A 23,558-nucleotide genomic window follows, 5' to 3' on the forward strand; every position below is an offset into this window, starting at 1 on the left:
GGCGTTCACTTTTTAAATATTATTTATTCAGTGATATTGGGAATGACCTTACAAAATACGCAAACCCCATAATCACAAAACTAAGTATCTTAATGCAATTCTGTATGATGTTGATCTTGTAAAGATACCAAGGGAAACAATATGAAAACTACATACATGCATGGTACTAGATCTCCCTGTGAAAAAGTGATTCTGTTTTACTGCCTGGAGTGTTGATTTTGCAGAGAAACATGAACTAGTGTGAAATTCAGAAGAGAAATAAAAATCTGTAGATAAATAGTAATTTGATTTGGGGGCAGGCTTTCATCTATTTGCACAGTTTCGTAAATGCAGCTTTATGTCACCTAATGTAAAAATCATGAAAAGCTCATTTAAGAAACAAGAGCAGGTTTTGAAAGAGAATATTTAAATTTAACGTATCAGTGACAACAAACAAACAACAACTGTGAAACTGCTGTTGACCAATCCCTAAATAAGTCAGGTGCTAGTTTAAGACGTTGGTATTTCCACTCTCATCTGGTTTCTTGCACATTGCAGTTGTACTGATTCTTCTTTTCATCATTCTTCTACACTACAGGGTTTCAACATTTCTTGTTTTACATAGCCATCAGTTTTCCGGTGATGATGTGACCTCCTGAGTTGTGACAACAGTCTTACTTTTCTCAGTCAACTTTCACAGTTTAAATGGACCATTAGCAGTCTGAGGGTGAGAAGCTAAAAAATCATTGCTCTCTACAGTTTCAACAGCAATGTCTTCTCAGTACTTACTTGGGTTTGGCACAACACTACAGAACCACTGAGCTGTGGGAGATTATTCATGCTGGTAACAGCACAGCACATACTGGTAACAGAAGGGTGACAAAAGTACAAAGGCTGTTAACCATGCACATAAACCATTCTTCCCTAGTTCTTATGACTATACTGTTAGCTATCAGATCCATGCTATATATAGTCCACTCACGTAATTGTCAGCGTATTTTGATAAATTGTGACTATTTTTGCCTTTTCTACTATCTGCGGGCTCATGTAATTGTATGATGTTTTGCCAATTAAGTATGTCTAAAATCAAATTATATATCTGTAAAAATGTCACCAAACTTCACATTTAGAAAACAACAAAAAATCTGGGGACAAATGCTTGCCATAAGTATAACTGCCACCAAAATCAGTGGAGTTGAATTTACTTACTTTAGGGCTTTTGCTTAAAGGCAAAATCTGTTCCATGGCAGACAGAGATTTTTGCTCTCATGCAGTGGTCACAACAATATAAAAGCATGTGTGTGTGTGTGTGTGTGTTAGATTAAACCTTTGGTACATAATATTCCAACCATCTAGCAACTCATCACTATGCTCTGCATCTACCCATAAGGAAATCAGCCTTCTAATGAGAAGTGACATTAGAGCCACTTATGCATGACTGAGTGCACAGTAATGCCTCTTTACCAATACCACTTAAACCAATGCAACTGTTCCTGCATGCTCAAAAGAGCATACAGTTTTTTAAATTATAGTGACCTCACTAGCAACAAAGAATTTAAATGCAAGAGAAAATTCAATTTAAATGTAGCCCTTTTTAAAGTTTCTCTCTGTTTAGATTGAAACATGCTTATGATCTTTAGGTATCTACATTAGTGAATACAGTTCCCATATGGTTCTTCAGGTACTAGCATGAATGGATGTTATCACACTATTTTGTGCATCATGAGGGTAAGTAAAGTGAGTAAGGCAGTGCAAGACACTTTCACACCACATGAGACAAAATTATTGTCTTGAGATTAGTATGCGAAAGAAGAATGGAGTGTCTGTGGCTCTTCCTAAGTAAAATAAGACAAGTTTCATACTTCAGGGTGTATCTATACTGTACAGCTGGCCCTGCTGAGAAAGCATATTTAAATTGGTGGAATGACGAATTTTGTTGTTCCATTACATGAGCTAGCTTTATCATGCCACGCACACACCTTACATGTCTCAGGTTTCCAACCATACATGGGAAGAGAAAAAGACCTTTCTTACTAACAAAAGACCTTTCTTACCATGCTGCGTCTATTTCATTTACACACTACAAGCTCTTTGGCACAGCTTTTGTACAGAGTGAATGGGTGCAAAACCCAGCTGGGTGTTTTCCAATCATCCAAAGAAATGATTAGGACAAAGATAGTGCCCGAACTTCAGAATATTAATATTCTGGTAAACTTCATGGCAAAATCTGAAGCTATCATGACAAGAGAGACTTTGGGATGAGATTTTCCAATTCAGCCAATATATTTCGGACAACGTTATATCTCTAAATACAAATGATGTAAGTATAATATAGAGCTGGTCACTGAAAGTGCAGTTAGGTCTAGCGTTCCCTTACAACAGACAGCAACTGCTTTCTCTTTATTGAAAGACTCTTTTCATACAAGTCCTATGATTAGGACTGGACAAAGAAAGGAGATAGATTCTATCCAGGTTGCTCTTCTTATTTTATTTCATCAGTTGATCAGCTGTACTATTTCTTTCTGCACTCTGCATAAGTAGGAATGTATTACTTTACACAGGGGGAGAAAGGTTAAAAATAGCAGAAAAAAATATCTGGAAACCTTACATTAAATCTCAAATGCATTAACCATATTCATAGCCTGACAGACATGAAACCGGCCGTGTAAACAGCAAATAAAGAATCAGAGATGAACTGTAAATCTACAGTCTAGAAAGCTACCTTGCCCAGTGTATTCAAAAGAGTCTGCTTCATCAGGAGTGTCAAGGTCATCTACATTGATGTCAATTTCATCTGGCGTGTCCAAATTATCATCAGAAAGCACAGAACCTTCACTCTGGTCCAAAGAGAGATTGATATTTGGAGCAGTAAGCTTTATCCTTCTGGGATGGGAACCATTAAGATCAAGAGAATTTGGAGGTTCTGAAAGAAGAGAAATAAAAAAAGAATTTCATTTTATATGCATACAATTTTTCTCCCACATATTTAAGAATCACTGGCAAACATACTGGGATAGACCATTTATAGTAACAACAAACCATTTAAGATCACCTAATATAAAGCAAAAATATCACACATTAATGTTCAAAAAAATAAAACAAGCTTCCACAGGAATGGCAGATGTAGCTGGGAGCACTTGAATTATGTAACATCCAGATTCACTCTTTTTACAATCATCAGCCAAAAATCAAGCTTCACACGCAGTCTGACCCACAGGGTTTAAGAATTTAAAGAGCAATATTCAAATCATGAGTTATGAACAAATGCTCTGTTGAATCCTGGAGAAAATAATACGAGTGAACATTCCCTCTAAGTCTCTCTTTTGTTATGCTCTTGCTGCTATCCAAGTAGTGCTGATTTGCAAGTAGGAGCTGTCTTTAGTCTTGACTAAGACAGTATTGTATCCAATACAATAACAGAAATAAAAATACCTCTGAGTCTCATAATCAGCCTTAATTAAAAGTAGTCCTAAATAAAACAAAAGTTAGGTATAGCTCTGTCCCTTGCCACTGCATTAAGTGCCACATTTCAAGGTGTTCTTAGTTCACTTAGACAGTAATCAAATATAAGATAAATAATAGCTATTACTTAAACATCTTGAGGACTAAACAAGCAATGACAATAATGCACAAGAGGAAATACTGGCAATTATCATTTGTTAAGTGAAGAAGAAAATTGACTAAATAAAACAAACCTAACAATTTTTCTTTTTTTAACACTGCACTGACATTTATTTTATTTTATTTTACTTTATTTTATTTTATTTTATTTTATTTTATTTTTTATTTTATTTTACTTTTTATTTTATTTTATTTTATTACCATCACAGAAACACCCTTACCACATAATGAAATTCCAAGGGACTAAGATATAATTAAGGTAATAAGTAAGAGCTTCTCTTACCAGGTCTCATCTCTGTAGAAACGGGGCTTAATACACCCTCAGCAAAGGGGATGTCCATTCCTACATTCTCTTGTACCAACCTAAGAAATAAAATATAAATCAAAACCTTGAAGAGATTCACAAGTTGACCACAATCTCAATATAAGTTGTGTGATCTCATATGAAACTGTACTTTTCCTCTACCAATCCAGTTTAGAAGTCTGATACCAAATTAATGTAAGTGAGAGTTAAACACAGCTGCTGTAATTCCATTATGCAGTCCTTACCACTTATTTACTCATGTCTGTAGAGCCTTTGGAGACTATAGGTCTCACACAGCAACTTTTATTTGGATCAAGACATAGCAGTGAATAATAACAGGCTGGCAAACAGCAATGCTTCTCATTCTACACAAATGAAGTTGGTCTTTCGTCATCTGGCAAACAGAACACATCGTTGAGGGAAGCTTCAGCTACTCTTTGCAAACTGCACATCACAGCAAGAGTTTTATAATTGTATTTTCATTGCTGTACATACAGTTACTGTATAGCAAAATTCAGATCATGAGGGTTTTTTTCATTCTTTTAATATCATTTGTACTTGAAAGCAATTTTGACCCAAATCAGTCATTTTGTAATCCTGAAGAAGTTGATGTCCTGCATTGAAAGCATACAGAAAGCACAAAATTGAGAAACACAACTACATCACACATTTTTGAAGACTAAGATGTTACAAAATATCCTATCTAGACTACATTTTTAGGAAGATAATAAGAATTTATATTTGTTGTAACTACATATGACACATAAAAGGCATTGAGTGGTAAAAATTATAACAAAGGTCTTTGAATGTTTAAAGTAAACTGACTTGAACTGTTTTCATGTTTATAGTCTATTCAAGTATTTTACAAAACACTTGCTGGAAGGATGGTTCAGATAGGAAAAACATTTTAAATTTACAGGACACTCTTGACAGCTTTGATATACACTAAAAAAGTGACTCCAAAAAAGCTTTGTTTGTTTAATATTATAGCATTTTTTTTCTCTATTCCTGTTCCAAACTATTTTTTCTAAATGAAAGTTGAAGAATAGAATTTTTACGCTTCAATTAACAGAGATGTGATGAGAGCAAAGTGGGTGCTTTTCTCTGCCACAGCATCAGCTAAACTCTGCTCTGCATGATTCAGCTGAGTGGGTCTGAATAGGCTTGTCTTGTTTCTCTTGCAGTTTCCTCCTACCCTTGCTTTCCCCATGAGGACTACCCTCATTACTTCACTGTGTGCAGACAGGACTCTTCTGGCCAATCACTGCTTCAGAGTATGAATATAGTTTCTGTGATTTCTTGTTAATTTTGCATACATTTAAACATAAATGTGTACATGTAGGCCTAAAGGAGCTGAAGTCTTCACTGTGCTCAACATTATAGAAGATCTTTACCCGAAGCCCCATACCATATAATCAGATAGGCAAACCAGTGAACTCACATCTTTTCCCATACAAATAATAGACATGATAAGGTTAGAGCCAACAATGTTTGTGCTTCTCAGCTCACGACCAGGCCTTATTTCTAAATAAAAATTGACATATATTCTTCTTGCTAACTAGTTTTACTAATTTATCCCCAATTGCTGTAGGTAGATATTTCATAAATACAAAGATTAACCACTTAATGATTTCCACATAAAGCACCAATTCTGGAATATGTATAATCACTGTCAAATAAGACTTGTGGTAGTCTTTCTCTCTGGATAGACAACAAAATGGTAAAGAAATTTGATCCAAGTATCCTGCCCATGAGTAAAATGAATAGCATAAATTGTCTGTAATATACCATTTTCTTTTTTTTCTGCATTTTAGCGTTATCTGTGTTCAGAAGCTGTACAGAAAACTGATACACAAAACACCACCACAATTTACTTAGAAAATGTAAACAAATCATTATAGTCTTTGGCTTCTTTTGGTGTCTGTTCAATCTGTAGTAAAATATGTGTAGTGAAGTCTAATTTATTCTTCTAAACTCGGCAGAGACAAATCTGAATTCTAACGACAAGCACTGTCAGTAACAGCTGGATAAGGTAAGAAATCATAGTGGTGGAAAAAGCGTAAGGAAACATTGAATACTTCCAATCCATTTTAAATTCAGATTAAGATTTTATGTTGGGCTTTATTAAGCTTACTAACTGTAATAAATAAGAAAATTTCCCAAATTATATCAGCTCAGGAATACTCAGATGATGACTTACAGGTGCTTAAGGGTGAATATTTTGGCTGGACTGAAGGGGGTTTTGACATTAACATACAAACCATTCATTTATAAAATTATCTTGTACCCTCATCACACCAAAAGATAATTCCTCACTGAACAAGCTTCAGAAATCATTGCAGGTACTGATTTGAAGTGAAATGCTCTTCTTTCAAGTTGTGTGAAGAGCAAGTTACAGAAGGACAGTGATTTTTTTTGACTTCTTGTATTAAAAAGAGGTGATATTCTCTGCAATAAACCTGTAAAAATGTTTGAGCGAAATTAAGAATACCGTACATCTCCTCTGTACGATAAGATCATGGATGAATTTTATATATGCTATGCCCACAGAAACTGACAATATAATTTGACAAAGCAACGTCCCAAAATTCACTCAGAATTTTATGAGTTGCCTAGAATTTTAGTAATTCCTGGGATAAATTAGGATAATTCATAACATTTCTTGGATTGCTGGGAAACTACTTTTCTCCCTTTGGCATCTTGGCCTCTTTTTTTTTTTTTTTTTTTTTTAAAAAAAAAGTGTATGTGCTTGGAGCAGGCATTGCTGTTTTCTCTGGAATCTCTTACACTTTCACAACATAATTTTCAAATGTTTTTCTGCTTTCAGTTGGACTACTACAGCTGAGTTAAAACCAGACATTTTATGTTACAGATGTGCTCACAAGAATGGTACATTTCTAGGGAATCAAAAGATATTTATCTTTTGATAAATATGTTTCATATTCTTTGATTTGAATTTCTACTGAAGTACAGCTACAGGCAAAATATTCAAAGAATATCCGTCGCTTAGGCATTACAAGTAAACAGCATGAGAATCTGTCTGACAATCTCTAACTTTAAAAATGACGTGCCATTAACATAAAGTCAATAGTCCATATCATTCTTATTGGGATATTTGATCTGGGAAGCAAGAGCCTGTTTACTACCGAATAAATAGTCACCAGACCTCTCAGAGAAGTAAGAGAAAAGCTGTTTTGGAGTAAGTCACATTTTCCTAGAACCCTTCTGTGTTACCCAAACAGATTAAAAGATTCCTTGCCAGATGTGCATGTTTTATGCTCAGGCAAAGTTCATATTTTCAAAAACCCTTAATTAATATTTATTCAGTCAAAAATTAATAGGCAATACAGACATCTTTCAAATCTGGTGGCTTTAGATAGCAGGTTTAGTCAACAGAGGGCATGGCTTCTGTTACAATGTACCTCAACATATGTCTCTGGTGGTGTTCTTCAGACAGTTTTTCCCCATCAGTGTGAGAATGAGCAAGATATGGATGAAGTTTGTTTTCTGCAGACATAGCTGCCTGTTTCCTGACAGATTTTGTGAGCATGTTATGCTGACTAACTCAATGCCTTGCAGAGGAATTTCTGGCTGTGCATAAGCTGAGAGAGCACCAGGTCTCAACAGCTCTCGGGAGGAAATCTAGTAATGAAGGATGGACTACAGAAACTTAAATCAAGCAGCTATCTCCTTCTTCTTTTCCCATGGACTACTTCACATAATCCCCAAATTCTGGTTTACAAAATTCCTTGCCTTTCATACAGGTGCAATTGATGCCGTGGATGATATGGCCAAAAGTATTAGAAAAAGAAAACATTTTTTTTTCCCCTTTCAGTGAATGCTCCTTGTTGAAGAAGTAAATTAAGCTACTTTAGAAAGCTCCATTCTAATCAGGTATGACTTAGTTGACCGATTAAAAAAAAAAGAAAAAAAAAAGAGCTTTCACTCGGAACTGAGGTCAAAGTAAAATAAGCTTTTTGTGTCATAAATGACTTCTTTTATGTTAACACACAGACCAGTCATTTAAGGATCAGCTGCACTGGGAATCAAGTTACTGCATATTTGCTTTGATAACTCAGGTCTACATAGCTGTTCAGAAGTAGCTAAAACAAAACCTATTTCTCAAAGATGTTTCAGAGCAAGATGCCAAATTCTTGGTTGGGAGTGGTGGGGGGACACAACAGAGACTGGAGGCTGAAATCCTTTCCTTACTTTTTCTTGAACCTGGCATTCCGGTATTTCAGTAAATCTTTAAATACTTCTTAGTATCCTCTCCAGTCAGTATTTCTCAGAATAAAAGTTATCCTCCCTGACTTTTCTAGATATAGCAGCATTCTGCTCTTTTGGAAAGAGCAGCTCTGAATATTCACAGCAATATGTCATAATCCCTATGGGCTGTGCTGCCTCACCCTTGTGTCATACGTGATAGATCACCAGTTTCCCAAGATGTGCTGCAGCTATTACATATCAAGAAGTTAAATTCTTTAGTCTAAAACAAATAAGCTCTCCAATGTATTGCTCTGAATGAAAACCTGCAACCTGCAAGAGAGAGCAACGTTAATCCAACCTTTCTAAACTGAATCCCTCCACTCCAATCCACCACAACCCAGTCAGACTTTCAATGTTACATATTTTCCAGACTTCTGGGCTCACCAATACAAAAGTTTTAATCTGACATGGAGCCTACTACTGCAAAACACTTTTCTTAATCAAGTAAATTATGTTTGTTCCATGCTGCTCCCTCTATACAAAGCAATACTTTTACATTTTTGTAAGATATTGAAGGCTTTTATGAAGTTTCCAAAGCAGGATTAGTGAAAGGAATGACAGAGATGAAATCACCTTAACTCATATTACTACATGCTTGTTTTTGAAACTAAATAGGAGGAGGGGAGATGAAGTATAGTGAAAAGGTTATTCAGAGACCAGACATCTGGCTTTTTTCATCTTCTCAAATTCCACATGTTGCACAGGTACACCCTGCTCTCGGATGAAATAAAAGTCTTGCTTATAGACCATTGTCTCACTAATTTGCAGCAGAAAATTGAGCTATTTGGAGGAAGAATGTACAAACTGTGAAATTTTAGGGGCAAGAACAAGGTTAGGGAACTCCACTTCTTCCCCGATTTGCTTTTGCAGAGCATACCCAGCACAAAGCGATTCTCACTGGGCCCCCCGGCCCCCACCCGGTAACTCCACTGGTACACAAACACCAGGACCACAAAAGAAGAAAGGAGAACTTGAGGGACTGGACATGACAATCAAGTATTTTCTGTGAAAGGTATAAAAAAAAAAAACAACTTGGTTTTTATCCAGCAACGCCTGTGAACTGGCTCTCAGCAGGGCTCCCCTGGGAAGCACCCTCACGACTGAAGGTATAAGCAGGGGTCAGCGTCTTGCCAGGCCATGGCCAGAGCACGCAGCGCCTTGTGCTAGCTGGTGTTAAAGGCAACCTGCTGCAGCATTTAGGCTGCTCCATCAGCAGGATGCCTAACCACTCCAGGACAAGCTGATAACTGATAACACGCTGTTCTTCTATGCTCGGAAAGAACAGGAAGCCTCCAAGGTGGAGCCGACAGCAAATCTTTAAGCACTCCACAAACGGGAATTTATGTCAGAGATCTACTGAGAAAAAGTGTTTTCTTAATTGCTATATTCCTCTCCAGATTACAATTCTGTGCTACTGAACAGAGTACTCTTACATTTACATGCATCCAACGCATCTCAACAGATAGCTAGCTAACTTACAAGGGGTGTTTTGCTGTCATCCATCTTTGTAGCTACTCCAACACCCCCCTCACCACACATAAAATAACAGCAAAATCCATTCCATTACCACTAACAAACACGTGAAACATTATTTCCTTTTTAGAACAAAAACTGTTTTGCATTTATAACCAAATAAAACATCTTTCTTTCATATGTTATATACTGTGTTTTAAAATAACAGCAAGTACCTATTTTCTCAAAATATTTCTCTCACATGGTGTGCTCAGTTACAGAACTCAAAACTACAACAAAAAAGATAAAATACAGTCATTCTGTCCCCTGTTTTAAAAATAGTATGATTCTTCTGCTTATAGAAACAACTCCATAAGCTCCATACAACTACAATGTGCTATTTTGGAGACCTTTATTGCTAATGGCTTAATAACAAATCCTAATGTAATTTGCATGTATTTGCATTTTGATAATTATCATCCGTTGAGGATGGATAGAAATGTTCTGCAAGCAATGTTAGAGAACTTTTGGACATCTTTAACAGCTGTGCCTATAGTCAAAAGGAGATACCATAGGAAATCAAGTGTGATTATGTAACATTGCAAAACAAAAACTGATAAAATATGGGGTGTAGTCTGAGAAAAATTTGACAAAAATATACAGGAAGCAGCAGAGAAAGATGCCATGAATATTAGTACCAAACAACCAGCTGGACTGTGCAGTAAGAGAAGAAGAAATCTATTAACAAACACACCCATTAAAACCAACCTTCAAAATTACTCCCTAAAACTAGTTATTTGCTACAAATTTTCAGACAATAGACAAAAATTTCTGTAGTTGCCTCTTCACTGATAAAGGAGACTACAGTGTGAATTTTTAGGCTTAGCAAAATTTATGATCCCTAAACTATAGTGGAGTATGCAGCAAATGAAAGCGACACAGACTGCAGAATTCAGTCTGTATCAATCAGAGACTGCTTCAGCAACACCTACATACCAAGAAAAAGAACATATTGGAAGGAATCCACTCCAGAAAATCTGAGACCAGGAAAAAAAAAATATTACTTTTACTCACAGCTGTGTAAAATAATTATATTGTATACAGGTTACTTATAAAAAATAATTAATTTTATAACCTCCTGAGAGCTGCATTTAGCAACCATATGTTAGAATACTAAATTAACTGTTTTTCTATTGCTATTTATTTGGTACCTCTTAAACACAAATTAGTTCAGGAAAAGCCTATAGCTTGAGTGCTGGAATTTATGCCTAGCACAAGACTTTATTCCTGCTTCTAGATGCAAAACAAAACCCCCAAAATTATCTGTGCTGTCTTGTTTAAGCTAAAAGCTTTATTAATCAAGCATCTGTGCAAATGGCAGATAATCATTTTCATGCTCCCGCACAGTAGATAAACACATGCTAATATTCCCATTTTACAGAGAAACAAGTCATTCACTTTCTCAATAGCCACAGAATAAACCATTGCTGAAAATTAGTCAAGGTCATGATTCCCTAGTTTTTCATGCTTTGCTCTTCAGATTTAAAGCTTCTTTTAACTGATTGTGCTGTTAGTTGATCCTTTCCATATGCCATTTTTTTTGCTCCATTTTCAGCATCAACATTGGATAAAAAAAAAGCTAGGCATGTCTGTAAGAAGTAATATGTTTGGTGCAGGAAAATGTTGTCTTCTAGCCAAAAGATTTAGTTTGTTTTCATTTTTATATGTTAACTGGAACATGATAAAATTCTGAATTTGGGTCAATGAATATTTTTAATAGTTTTTTATAAAAATGTTTTCTAGCCTCCAAATAACTTTATTTTTTAGTGTCCGTTTATCTATCCATTTTGTTCCTTGCTCCTTGTCTTAGCTCAGTACCATAAGTCTCAATTTTTTTCAGGTAGCCACTCAGAAGAGTAGTCTGTCCCATCTGCTCTTATCAATTTAAGCCTGTTAAAATATAAAAGCTGCTGTTCTTAAGCACATGCTGCTGCTTTCACTGCTGCGAGGCAACCACAGGCTGTCTGTTCTGAATCCTTGCCAGCTCCCTCCCTGTGCCACAGCACAAGAGAAGCAGGCAAAGCCAAGGATAGATGCAGGGAGCCACTGAAGGACAAATCTAAATAAATAGGTGAGTGATAACGCAATTCACTAGGCTATTTCAGCAACCTTACAAACATGCTCATAGATCAGGAAGGCTTATGAAAGGAATCCTTGGCTCCAGGTTTCTTTGATTATCTGTGACTTCCAGACACACGAAATAAAAAAGCATCTCCATGCAGAATGAGGAAAAATGAGGATTTATTTAAATTCCAGACCTGGATGTCCTGTTGACATGGGGTCTTAGGAATGGAAGCCAGGCTGGCAATACCTGCAGGTAATCCCAGAGCCCCCAGAATTCCTTTCCTAGGTGTTTGTGTTCAGCAGGTCATAGGATGCCACAGGAAAGACAGTGCAACCCAGAGAACAACTATTCGGTACCTTATGTTGTACTTTATGCATGCCTAAGCATTATTTACCGTGCACTGTTCAAACAGTGCTCTAAATGATCAGTCCTTTTGAGGGCTTTTCAGAGGTGCTAATCACCTGAGCGTTAGGCATTTCCAAACATTATTTAACTTTACTCTGGACAGCAGATTTATGAGTTAGGGGCAAGGAATTATTCATTATTACAGAAGTGAAACACAGAAAATAACTTTGAAAGTGTCATTTATTGGCAGCTCCTAAAATATGATGCCTAATAAACTTGTTTTTTTCTTTTTTTTTCCTGACTATGGAGTATTTTATAACATCTCCTATATGCCAGTACACATCTTCAAGACTAGCTATCCCTGAAAAAGATTGGCACAGTCAGGGCCCAGTGGCTTCACTTTGGCATCCTCAGAAAGAATAAATCAGACAGGTGTCAGAAAAGAAGGACATGAGCAGTTCAAGCACCTGGTGACTAATGATCTACCCTGCACCACCTAAGAACCCAGTAGCACAGGCAGAAAGAGAAAACAATTCTTGTGGGCAGTGTTAGCTGCCTGTACCCATGAAATAGCACCATCTCCAATTATGCCTTTTACTGTGCACTGCAGAAGCCTGCTGGGCATTTCCTAATTTCACCCTTTTAACCATATTCTCTTAACACAGTATTTTGTTTGCAAAAGCATGTAAAGTAGATAGAGAATAACAAATATCGAGGTGGAAATAATATGCCACTTGATATCTACCTGCTCTGCTTTGGTATTGGACTCACATATCGCCATATGGTCTTGTGCTTGGACCGGCATCTCTCCTCTGTTATGTGCTCAGCTTAACCGAGACCGCAGAAAATTACTGGAATCAACAACACAAAGTTGGACAGCCTGTGTGATGGGTGCTCCTCCATTGATTCTGGAAGATCAGAAGGTCTGGCAAGGAGCTACGTGGGTTCAGAGTAACATTAGCATTTAGCAGGCTTGTTTAAACTTATCTCTCTCCTCTGCATTTAATACGTGTTGTTAATATTCTACAAATAACATCTAAATGATCTGTTAATCAACAACTACCATTGAACAAATGCTACAAATACACTGTAAGAAGGTAATACCAGCACAGAAAGGAGGAGTCAAGGATCTTTTACATCAGATTGACTTGAAGTATAACCTGAAAATATATGTTGTTTGAAAATTACATATATATTTTTAAATTATCAAAACATTAGTACTAGTTGCATGTTTAGGATCTGTTTCCCAACACCCACTTACATTGAATAATTAATTATTCCTTCGTAAAACTCCATTTTAGGTTATTTATTCCTCACTCTAAAACCAGCTTTCCTTCCAGCATGTGCAGTTCACAGGGACCATTTTCCTGCCAAATCGTGCTGTCTAAAGAACTCCTCAGAATACCTGCAGTTCCAACTAATGCAGTTGGCACATGAACAGCACTTAAAAAAGCAGCATGCATTCTATACCCAGTGCAGCCATCTGCACTTCCAGGACGTATGCTAATTGTTTGAGAGTAGGTAACAGGGTGGATGTTGCAGGATCAGAAGCAGAAAATCTTTAGGAAGTAGTACATTTTACGCCCTACTGAGATTCTTCAGTGGAGTTTTGAGAAGTCCCCTCCAACCATTACTACAGTCTACAACTTATTAAACACGTGTACTCTCAGAGGAAGACATGTTGGTATGCCTCTGACTTCTCTTAACCATTAGCAATAACCATTAGTTCTGCAACTGAACTAACTTGTCAACTTAGTGGCTATTTCCTCTTTTCTACTTTGCTTTTCTGTAATATTGTCAACTTTTGCATTGCTCAATGGACTTGTTTCCCTGAATGTATGAATGCCAACACGTACAATGATGATTATACTATTTACCAAATACGAATAGCCAGAATCAAGTGTTTGAACGAATGATCCTATGACAGATGAATCCTGTCTTGCTCACATGATAAAACATGTTTAGGGACAATTTTCAGAGCTGCTAACTGTAAGAACTCACTTAACATTAATATATACAGATTCACGGCACTTTTATCGGTCTGTTTATTAAAACATTAGGATTTTGCTAGCATTCCCTCGATTTCAAGCCTAGCCTTTGCACAATTTATAATATACTGATAGATATGAAAAGATACAACAACATTTTTACAAGGTATGATTTCTATCCTTTCCTCTCTTTGTAATGCTTTTTTCCTGGTCCTATTTATTTCTTCATTCCTTTTCCTTCTATTTGCCACCCAACCAACTTCTATTCTTTTAGTACCTTAAATCTTGTTAATTTGTTAATCTATTCTTTTCTTCTCATTTCTATGTCACTGTACCCCCAAATTTCCATTTTTTCCTTCTTAATATAACCATGAGTTCATAATTTATGATGAATATTTTTATAATTTATAATCATCTTATCTACCAAAGACTAAAAATAACTATTCTACAAATACCTATGGAAACTAACTGCTACCTTTTCCGTATCTTGGCCATAACTGATCTATAGAAAAGGCTCTAAAAAGATGGTTTTGTTAAATCTCATTCTCTCTGAGTTGTCACGGACATAGCAGATAACAGGGGAATGTAACAACACAGAATACTGAGCAGGAATTTTAACTGGGAAGACTAAAATGGAAACATCCTAACAGGTGTAAATTGGTGACTAAAATGATACCATCCTAGTAGCTTATTTATGGCCTGGGAAAAACAGAGGAAAAGCCCAGCCATGAGCCAGAAGAGACACCTAATCATGGCACGTAAGCTCTGCTGATGCAGTAAAACCAGCACCAAAGGCAGCAGCCTTGCAGACTACTTGCACTGGCAGGAGGTGCTTACAGCAGGGACAGTGGTCAGGCCCTGCAGCAGGCAGGTCCAAAAAAGCTTGTGCTAAGGGGTGTGAGGGAAGCAGAAAGCCACCAGTTATCTTCAGAAGTAAATATTTGCTTCTGCTGAGTTGCAAGGGTCCCAGAAGCAGCAGAAAGTTAAAAACCAACCTAACTGTGGGAGAGACAAGGTTGTCAGACAGAGCAAAAATGCAGTGAGCGTGCAAAAAGAAATGCCAGACTGAAGAAGTAATGCAAAGGAATGAGGTGAGAAAATGCAGCTCCCCGTTTTCCCCACAAGGCACTCCTCATACATTTTAGCCTTGCAGACACAAGGACAAGGTTAGCTACATGGTCTGGTACTTTAGACAATCTGGAAAAGGTGTACCCTGCTGGGTAGCTGTCCATCACATCCAGCTCTTCAGAGTTTGCTGCCAGTATTTTCTGCTAAGGAGGATGATCTTGTTCTTCTAGGACAGTATCAGCTTTCACCTGGCAGCAGGAAATAAGCCTTCTGCTGTCCAGTTTTCACAGCTGCAGTGGCTATAGAGTCTACATTAAATGCTAAGTATTAATTAGAAATAACTGAGTAAGTTAATTCATAAATTTCCATAGCTGCTAAACCACTTCTTTCAATATCCAAAAGAAAAAAAAAAAAGCAGGTAAACTAAGAAAACTGTTGAGCAATTGGTCCTTTACACCCATTCTCCTTCTCTACCTCAGTCTTGTATTCTGCTCCTGTAGCACCATGTTTTCCTCAGTATTTGTACAGGGCCTGATAGGAAGTGTCTCTGATATTGAGGACACTACAGTGATACAAATAGCTTACAAGTGCTGACAGAATCATATTCTCGTGTATACATTATTTCTTCATAAGTCTGTGCACTACATATTTTATCTGAATGATAAGACTGTACTTTAACATCGTTTTTTCCCCTCTAACTCTTTCTATACATGCAACGTAACTATTAGATAACACTGTTTTCTTCCTACTGCTGAATATTATGGGAATGTCACAAAGAAAAAAAAAAAAGACTGTTTGTAGTAGGATCTAAGTTTTTTAAGCAGTGAATATATGCCAATGCTAGGCTTGTCTCTAATTACACGAACTTTCTACAGCAATGTCCAGGTTTACACAGGGACAAATAGTGGACAGACTCATTAAAGACAGGAATAAAGAGGCTATTTTAGACCCCAGCATACCCCTGTCCCCCAAGAGAGAATAGGTGGGGGAACACAGCAGCCCTGCAGAAGTATCTTGGCAGCGTAAGAATTTGTGTGTCATTTCCTCCCGCTCCCCGCAGCTGCCTTAATGCCTCCTGACAGTACTGCTGGAGCTGTGTGCATTCTCCCTTTCTCAACATAGCTCTGCTTCCCAAGCATATTAATAAAGATAAGACCAGAGATGACATCTCTGCCTGCCCCTTATTCACTTACAGTGCTAAATGCACCTACCAACCCTGCATGTATTTGCTTGCATGTTGGTCTAAGTAGTGATATTTGGACATTCTGAAAATTTTCTGTGCCCCCTGTACATCACTATCATTTGTCTGTTTATCACACTTAAAACTGAAAGATATTGTCATTCCTTCATCACGAACGGAAACACAAATGACTGAATGGAGCCAAATCAAGCTCCTTTTTTAGATTTAAACAAAAACTGTGCCTGTACAAAACAACTTCTGCAGTATTTTTTCAGTTCTCTTAACACTGAGATTATCGCTGCATCCTTGGTCACGTAGCCTTCCAAGATTACAGTCTCTGCTCTTGCAACAATATAAAAGGCTATTGCAAATAAATTCAAAAACCATACGCTTCAGTTGATAGCAAGAAAATTAAAACAATAGCATTGTCAAGTAGTCCACAATAAGAGCTATCACAAGCAATTGCTATGCTAGTAATTAAACAGCCTTGAAAGCAAGTTATCCAGTGACAAAGCCCAACATTCATTTTTGCCCACCATATCCTCAGAGCCAGGCAAACAAGCTGAAAATAATCTAAAGTGCTAGGTGACTGTACAGTGAAGTTTTGTTCCCTAATTACAAATACTGTGTCTGCACTCAGACAAAAGAAATCCCGCTGAACCGACGCAAGCTTCTCTCAGAAAGAGCTGCAACAGAATTAAAATACAGCTGCCTGATTTTCAGTAATGAGGTCCAGGGTGTTTTGCATCCTGCTAACAAACATTTCCCCTTTTTCTGTCTGAAGTAACTGCAACAATAGAGCCGCTAATCGGAAAACCTGCGTATCAGCCTCTCGGTGTAAAGAGACGCTTACCTTCTAAAGACTCGAAGAGGCCTTTCTACTGGGGAAACAGTGAAGATGCTTTATTGCTGCACTTCAGCATCCCTCTTTCTGTAGCAGTTTACTAGGAATACAGATCTTCCACCATTTTCTTGTCATGTGACTAGTGGTACTGCTAAATACGGGTGATCACCTGCCTTCAGATAGCCTGCTGTATGAACCAGCAGCTACGGGGCTTGGGTTAAGGGAACGCTGAGATGAGCACAGAACAGTGCTTTAGCCGTGAAATTTTTATTTTTATTTATTTTTTTTTACGTTCCCTGCGGAGCTTTGTCACAGCATCTCCAAACTTTTACACAGCGAGTCAGCTGGTTGCAGTGAAAAGCCCCCCACTGTTTCATTTCAGAGCCTGAGGAAAGCCTGCGATGAGAGATTGCGTGACAAAAGTTCTTATGGATTCAGCCCATCTCAGCCCTCATTTCTGTTTGCATCGATGGCTATAGAGCACATGCATATTCAAACATGCTTTACATAATTTGTTCGGTTTGCAACTCAGCTATGGGAATGCATATGCAAATCTTTTTTTTCTTTTTAAACACAATTCACAAAGCAGGGTGAATACTGGGAAGACAAAGCTGTATCAGCACCAAGAAGCAATGCTTGTAGCCTGTGATCATGACTGTGTTTCTTAGGGGTCTGCTTGAAGGAAGGACATTTGTTCCCATGCAGTGCAGTCCCACAGCCTCCTTTTATAAAAACCTGCTGGGGGTATGGCCTTTAGAAATGCCAGTTGTTTTTTCTGAATGGAAAACAGCTTTCAATCCGGTTCCCTTACTGCTCAGTGGGGGTAAATTAGAAAGGCAAGAGGCCCTAGACTGCTTAACCTTCAGCTAGTTTGTCCCTTCACACTATGAAACCCCTCCTTGAAGATGACCTAAATGAGAATTGGAGATGTTTCCACCTCATATTTCTAGGCCATAAGCAATCAAACACAAACAAAAACCTAACCATATTTTCTTTTGTCAGTACAGCTCCATGCACACCTACAGCACAGCATAAACAAAAATTCAGTAGTTCCTATCTTGATCGTCATGGTATTAGTAATCCTACAGAAAAACTTCTCCTAGTCTACTGCAGATGTCCTGGTAAATCAGTCCCCAGTCACTATTTTAAAAAACAACAGGTGAACACCAAGCATTTAAAGAAACACAAAAATCATCACCAAAATGAAAATATACTTTCTAAAGACGACACCGCTGCAAAAATGTGATCTTTCATACTACTGCCACCTAACTACTAAACATTCCTAAAGATGGGGATACTTTTAAGCGCTTTTTCAAGTGGACAATTTTTAATTCATTTGAGATCATAAGTGCAGACACCAGGAAGCTGTATACAGGAAGTATGGCTATAAAGTATTTCTGTACAATAGAAATCATTAGCTGAATGACTGCTACGAAACTGGCAATATGGTAGAAGCTGCAGCCTTCATCCTGTGTGCTCAGAATGACACAGATCATCTTTGAGATTTTAGTAGTCTTTGCTGAGGCCCATAAAATTCACTGGGGCTCACTGTAAAAGTCAGGTCTTGCATCAACAGGGTTAAGTTTGAAAGCTCACTAATGCTTCAAGCTGAAATCTTGTCACTGATCACAAAGGTTGGAATAAATTATATAGTGACTTAAATCAGAAAAATGTAGGGCTTTGAATAGCAGGGTAGTTTTTGATGTGGCCACTAAACCATACAAACATAGTCCAGGTCTTTTTGGCTTAAGAAAGCATATCTGTCAGCCCAGTCTCACAATTTAAGTAAAATCTCACGATCTCAAGTGAGTAGTAGTAAATACCTTTTTCTTCCTTTTTAAATTGTTTGACTATCACTACAGTGCTGTCCTCTTAAAAGGTTAAAAGATTTATAAACTACTTGGTATTTGGCATGTAAATATTAATGCTGTTTTTACAAAAATGGGATCATCACCATATTGGCTTCTGCTATTGTTTAACAGCTGGCTCTGCAATGGAAAACTGGGTTTTTAGTTTTAATTAATTTTCAACCTCCAGATGGTGATGGAAAATACTGTATCACCCCAAAATTGATAACAAAAAAGATGGTTGTCATGGCTTCATAGGCCAAATCAAGTATAGGGAAAGAAATGGTGTTATGAAAACACATGCACGAACAGCATATATTATTACGTTCATCAATTAAAATAAGAACTTAGTAGTGAGATTTGCTGACACAAAAATAGATTGTTAGAAAAAAAAATATTTTAGTTAATTTAATACCTATACTGTCAGAAAGTTCTCTGCTCTGAATCTGTCCCAGTGATTCTTTCATTTTCACAAGCAACATCCTTACAAAGTATAATGTATGCCATATAACTTCTAGTATGCAATGTATATTACTACACCAATTATATTAGCACAATATATAACAGTGTAAAATACATCAGTTGTATAGCTTCCCATCTTTAGATGGGAACGGTCAACTTGGATGACAATTGAAATCTCAAGTTCTGAGCCAGCAATCCTAACGAGTTCTTGCTCATGTCAATCAAAACTTTTGTTTAGTTTCATATCTATTTTTTACTTTTGTTACAAGGCATTAATTCTCATTTACATGGACTTGACTACAAGCAACCTTCTCAGTTGTTGCTTCCTTCTTTGCATGTTTATTTTTAACCTTTAAAGCATGCTCCTCGTGTTTAGTGAATTGTCACACATTGTACTGCCAAGTGGGAGACCTGAGTTCAACTCCTATTTCAAGTCCACCATCGTAGAGGTCATCAGGAGATGGAAGCACCACTGAAGCCGCATGTCTGGTCCCCAGAGTGCCTGGAATTGCTTTCCAGTGTATTTGGCCAATTAATAAACAATGACAGGAGTGAAAGACGACAGGCCCACTGGCATGCAGGGAAAAAAAGGAAGCAGGCATCCAAAGGGAAGTAAAGGTTACTTTGCAGAATGTGGCCCCTTAAATTTACAACAGATTTTCAATTCTTTAGGCTTCCGAAATATAGCAGACTGTGTTGCCCATTAAAACAGGAAGCAACCTAGGGCTTACTTACAGTACTGGGCACAGCAATGGTTACAGTGAGCTAATTTGGACATAGGCACTGGAAGAAGTAACTTTTCCAAAAATTCGCTGTGCAAGTGAGCAGAAAAGAGTGATTCCTGCTTCTTTGTGAACATCAGGAGGAGAATATTTTTTGTTGTTGTTGTTAGTAGATTAAATAAATCTTGGCAGTTGTTCAAGGAAATTCTTTATTTTTTTGCCACTCAGTTTTGCCACCAGTTTTCGACAGTCTCCCCCAAACCTTCCAAACTTCAATGCCCTTATCTCTATTGCTCTCACTGTCTCCTCAAGTCAATACAGCACTTCACAGTACTTCCCTCAGCTCTTTCGATCTTTTCCTACTAAGGAAAGAATCAGAATCCTTCCCTATAGCAAAGACAAGAGAGGGAATGATCTGGTATACACAATCACACGATGTGAGAAGTGTGCAGATATGCAAAAGCTAGCATGGCATTCTCCCTCTGGCTCTCCACTACTGCGTCAGCACCTAGCTTCACATAGTTATGTAAGACAGGCTAGTCTTCTGTCAGGGAGAAAATTACCTTTAGTCCTCATAAATTTTATTCTTGGCTCACCTCCAGTAGCAGCAGCAGTGAAGTATGTTATCCTGCATACCCAACATTTGTATAATGCTGCATGAATTCTTCCTTTCTAAATTTAGTCACTCTTGGCTGCTCACATATGGAAAGCCATAAAGAAAAGCTGTTTTCTTTCTAGAAAGATTGACATTAATAATGTGTTATCAAATCTTTTTGTACTTTTTCATGAGGCCAAATAACCCCCTGCTGTTTATTATTTCTGGTGAGACAGATTTATATCCTCTCTTCAGTGCTCTAACACTAGCAAGCGTCCTCATACTTCTCTTCTCTTCCTGCTGCCTTTTTTTTTTTTTCCAGCAGAGAAACAGAACAGGAGGGAAGAGCTTTACCACCATGTCACAGACTTTCTTAAAACTCACTTGGACACCCTGGAGATCTGTTATAGTTGACAATGGAATGAAAGGGGCAGTGATCAGTAGACACCAAGTCTTTAATACCCTTCTTCATTCTCCTTGTTTACACTTACTGCTTCAAAACTATAATTCACTCTTCATAACAGTCAATTTTCGTAGCCAAAATGACAGATGCTTTCTGGATGAGTGAAAAAAAAAACAAACACATAGCAAACTGCATCCTTCAATGACCCTTATTCCACTATTCAAGCAACTTACTTCAGTTCAAGCACCTACTTCAGTTCAGCAAGCAAGAACTTCAGTTTTACCTAAACTGTGACATGTGAATAAATTGTAGATTCAAAAAGGGGCTTAGAAGACAGTTTTTGAGTAAATGAACTCTGTAACTCCATAAACTTTGGACTACCAATTCAGTTATCAGTTGGGATGCCCCCGTCATCTGTTTCAGTACAAATAACAAGTTCATTTTTTCTTCAGAGATACTGTGTTTGTGCCATATTTAAGGATGTGAAGGTGAAGTACATGCCTAAAAATAAGGTACCTACTTTCTATACAACCCCCAAGGGGTATGAAACAACAACCAGCAGGCCATAAGGAAAGTTTCCCTGGGGGAAGCACAGGATGCACTACAGAAAGATCTTGATTGTGATTGAAATGACAGAAAGTCACTTCTAGGAGTACTGTCACAGAGAAGGGTGTTACAGGTTCTGGTCCCTGAATTCAAACGTAATTGCATAAAGCAAAACTATTTAACAAAAAAAAGAAATGAACAGAGAATGTAGTCTGTGCTCAGGGCACAGCTATACAGCCAGACCTTCAGATAAAGGATCCTAAATTTTCTGATCCAAAGCAGGCTTAATTAAGCATAAGCTTAGAAATTTTCAGTCAAAGCACGAGTCACATTTAGTGAAGCATCAAAGGAACTGCTGGGTCAAAATTATGGCCTTTCAGAAGTACAAGAAGTTAGGCAGAAGGACATGTCTCTAACTCTCAGACTTCAGTTCAGTTCTACCAAAAGCCTGCTTCAGAGATGTAGGTCTTCGGCAGAATCAGAACCTGATAACGAGCACCATCAGGTTGTCCAGAAACTCTATGGCGATACAAAGAGAAAAGGAGAGTTTCTTCTCTCACATGACAACACTAGTGACACAACCTCCCATAGGGCTGACAGTTCTACTGTATCACATTGTTTTAAGCTTTGCTGGCCAAGAAGGTCAATTAATTTCAGACTTCCAAGCTGCACCACTGAGGTGTACTTACTTTAAGAAGGAACTTGTGTTTCTAAAAATGTCTCCGAAATGCATTAGTGTCTCTAATTACAAGCTTCTACATCAGTTGCTGTTTCTTCAGTTGTTTATGTAAGAGGTTTAATAAAATTGGCATATAATCCAGAAATAACTATTTCCATGTTTTTAATATGCTACTACAATATTTCTTTGTGTGTCTTCTTTGGTTTCAAAAGGATCAAAGCCTCTATGGCCATGCTATGGGCATCTGTAGGAACATCTGCATGTGTCTCTGCCACTAGCTAAAAAGTTATTATCCAACCACCCAAACATATCAGTTTATTATAAGCTTATTGAACACCAGCTACAAATCACAGGGGAACCTGAGGGGAAAACTGCACCATAAAGCAATCTCTATTAGGTATGAAGTCCTCCCAGGAGAGGAATATTTTGAATAATATTAATGGTGCAGAATACTTCCATTAGAGTTTCTACCTTACCAACTCAAAACATCTAACAACAAAGCACAAACCCAAAGTAAACTAGATTTTAATGGTTCTGTGCTTCCATAATTGTTTGTTAATGCAAATGCTGAATGACTTCTTTGCTTTTCTTTACTTCTCTGGGCTTCAACTTAATTACCATTAAGGACAGAAATAGCCACTGAAAATACATTTGGTACATACAACGGTCACCGTTGATTCAGATAACAAAAAATCCCACAATGGAAGTTTCCTCAGGCTTTCTAGACCAAGGATTGCTGTGTTCTTTCCTTGTGCGATGCATCATATCCCACCAGGCATTTAGCTGAAAACACACTTAATAGTCATTACTATGGTCCAGTATTTTTTTTACTTTAATTCAGGAATCAGTCTAAGGGAATATACTAAGCGCTAATAATAATGAATGTTCTGCATCTGAAACGTCAATGCAAACTACTATTGTAGTAAAAGACTCAAGTTTTTACTCTGGAGATAAACAGAAATTCCTAAGCAACAGCAGAGCACTTCTCAAAGTGGATCCAGCAACTCATAGCAAAAGGATGTAAAAATAAATAAATAAATAAATAAATTTATAAATCCATGGCCATAGGGGTGTTTTTTGTAGTGCCAGTGTAAGTTTGAAAATCAGGGTCTTTTCTGAAGTATCTCAC

General features: G+C 37.4%; 1 protein-coding gene across 7 annotated transcripts in view; it reads right to left on the reverse strand.

The window, feature by feature from the left end:
- Positions 1-23,558, reverse strand: part of PRUNE2 (prune homolog 2 with BCH domain) — a 138,697-nt gene that overhangs the window by 23,428 nt on the left and 91,711 nt on the right. For all 7 annotated transcript variants that reach the window (XM_040540948.1, XM_040540943.1, XM_040540949.1 and 4 more), the window contains exons 11-12: positions 3,884-3,963; positions 2,702-2,902 (exon numbers count right to left, since the gene is read on the reverse strand). In XM_040540948.1, the coding sequence (XP_040396882.1) occupies positions 2,702-2,902; positions 3,884-3,963 (281 nt within the window). The remainder of the gene's footprint in view (positions 1-2,701; positions 2,903-3,883; positions 3,964-23,558) is intronic.

The sequence above is a fragment of the Cygnus olor genome, chromosome Z (assembly GCF_009769625.2).
Source record: "Cygnus olor isolate bCygOlo1 chromosome Z, bCygOlo1.pri.v2, whole genome shotgun sequence".
In the NCBI taxonomy this organism is placed as follows: domain Eukaryota; kingdom Metazoa; phylum Chordata; class Aves; order Anseriformes; family Anatidae; genus Cygnus; species Cygnus olor.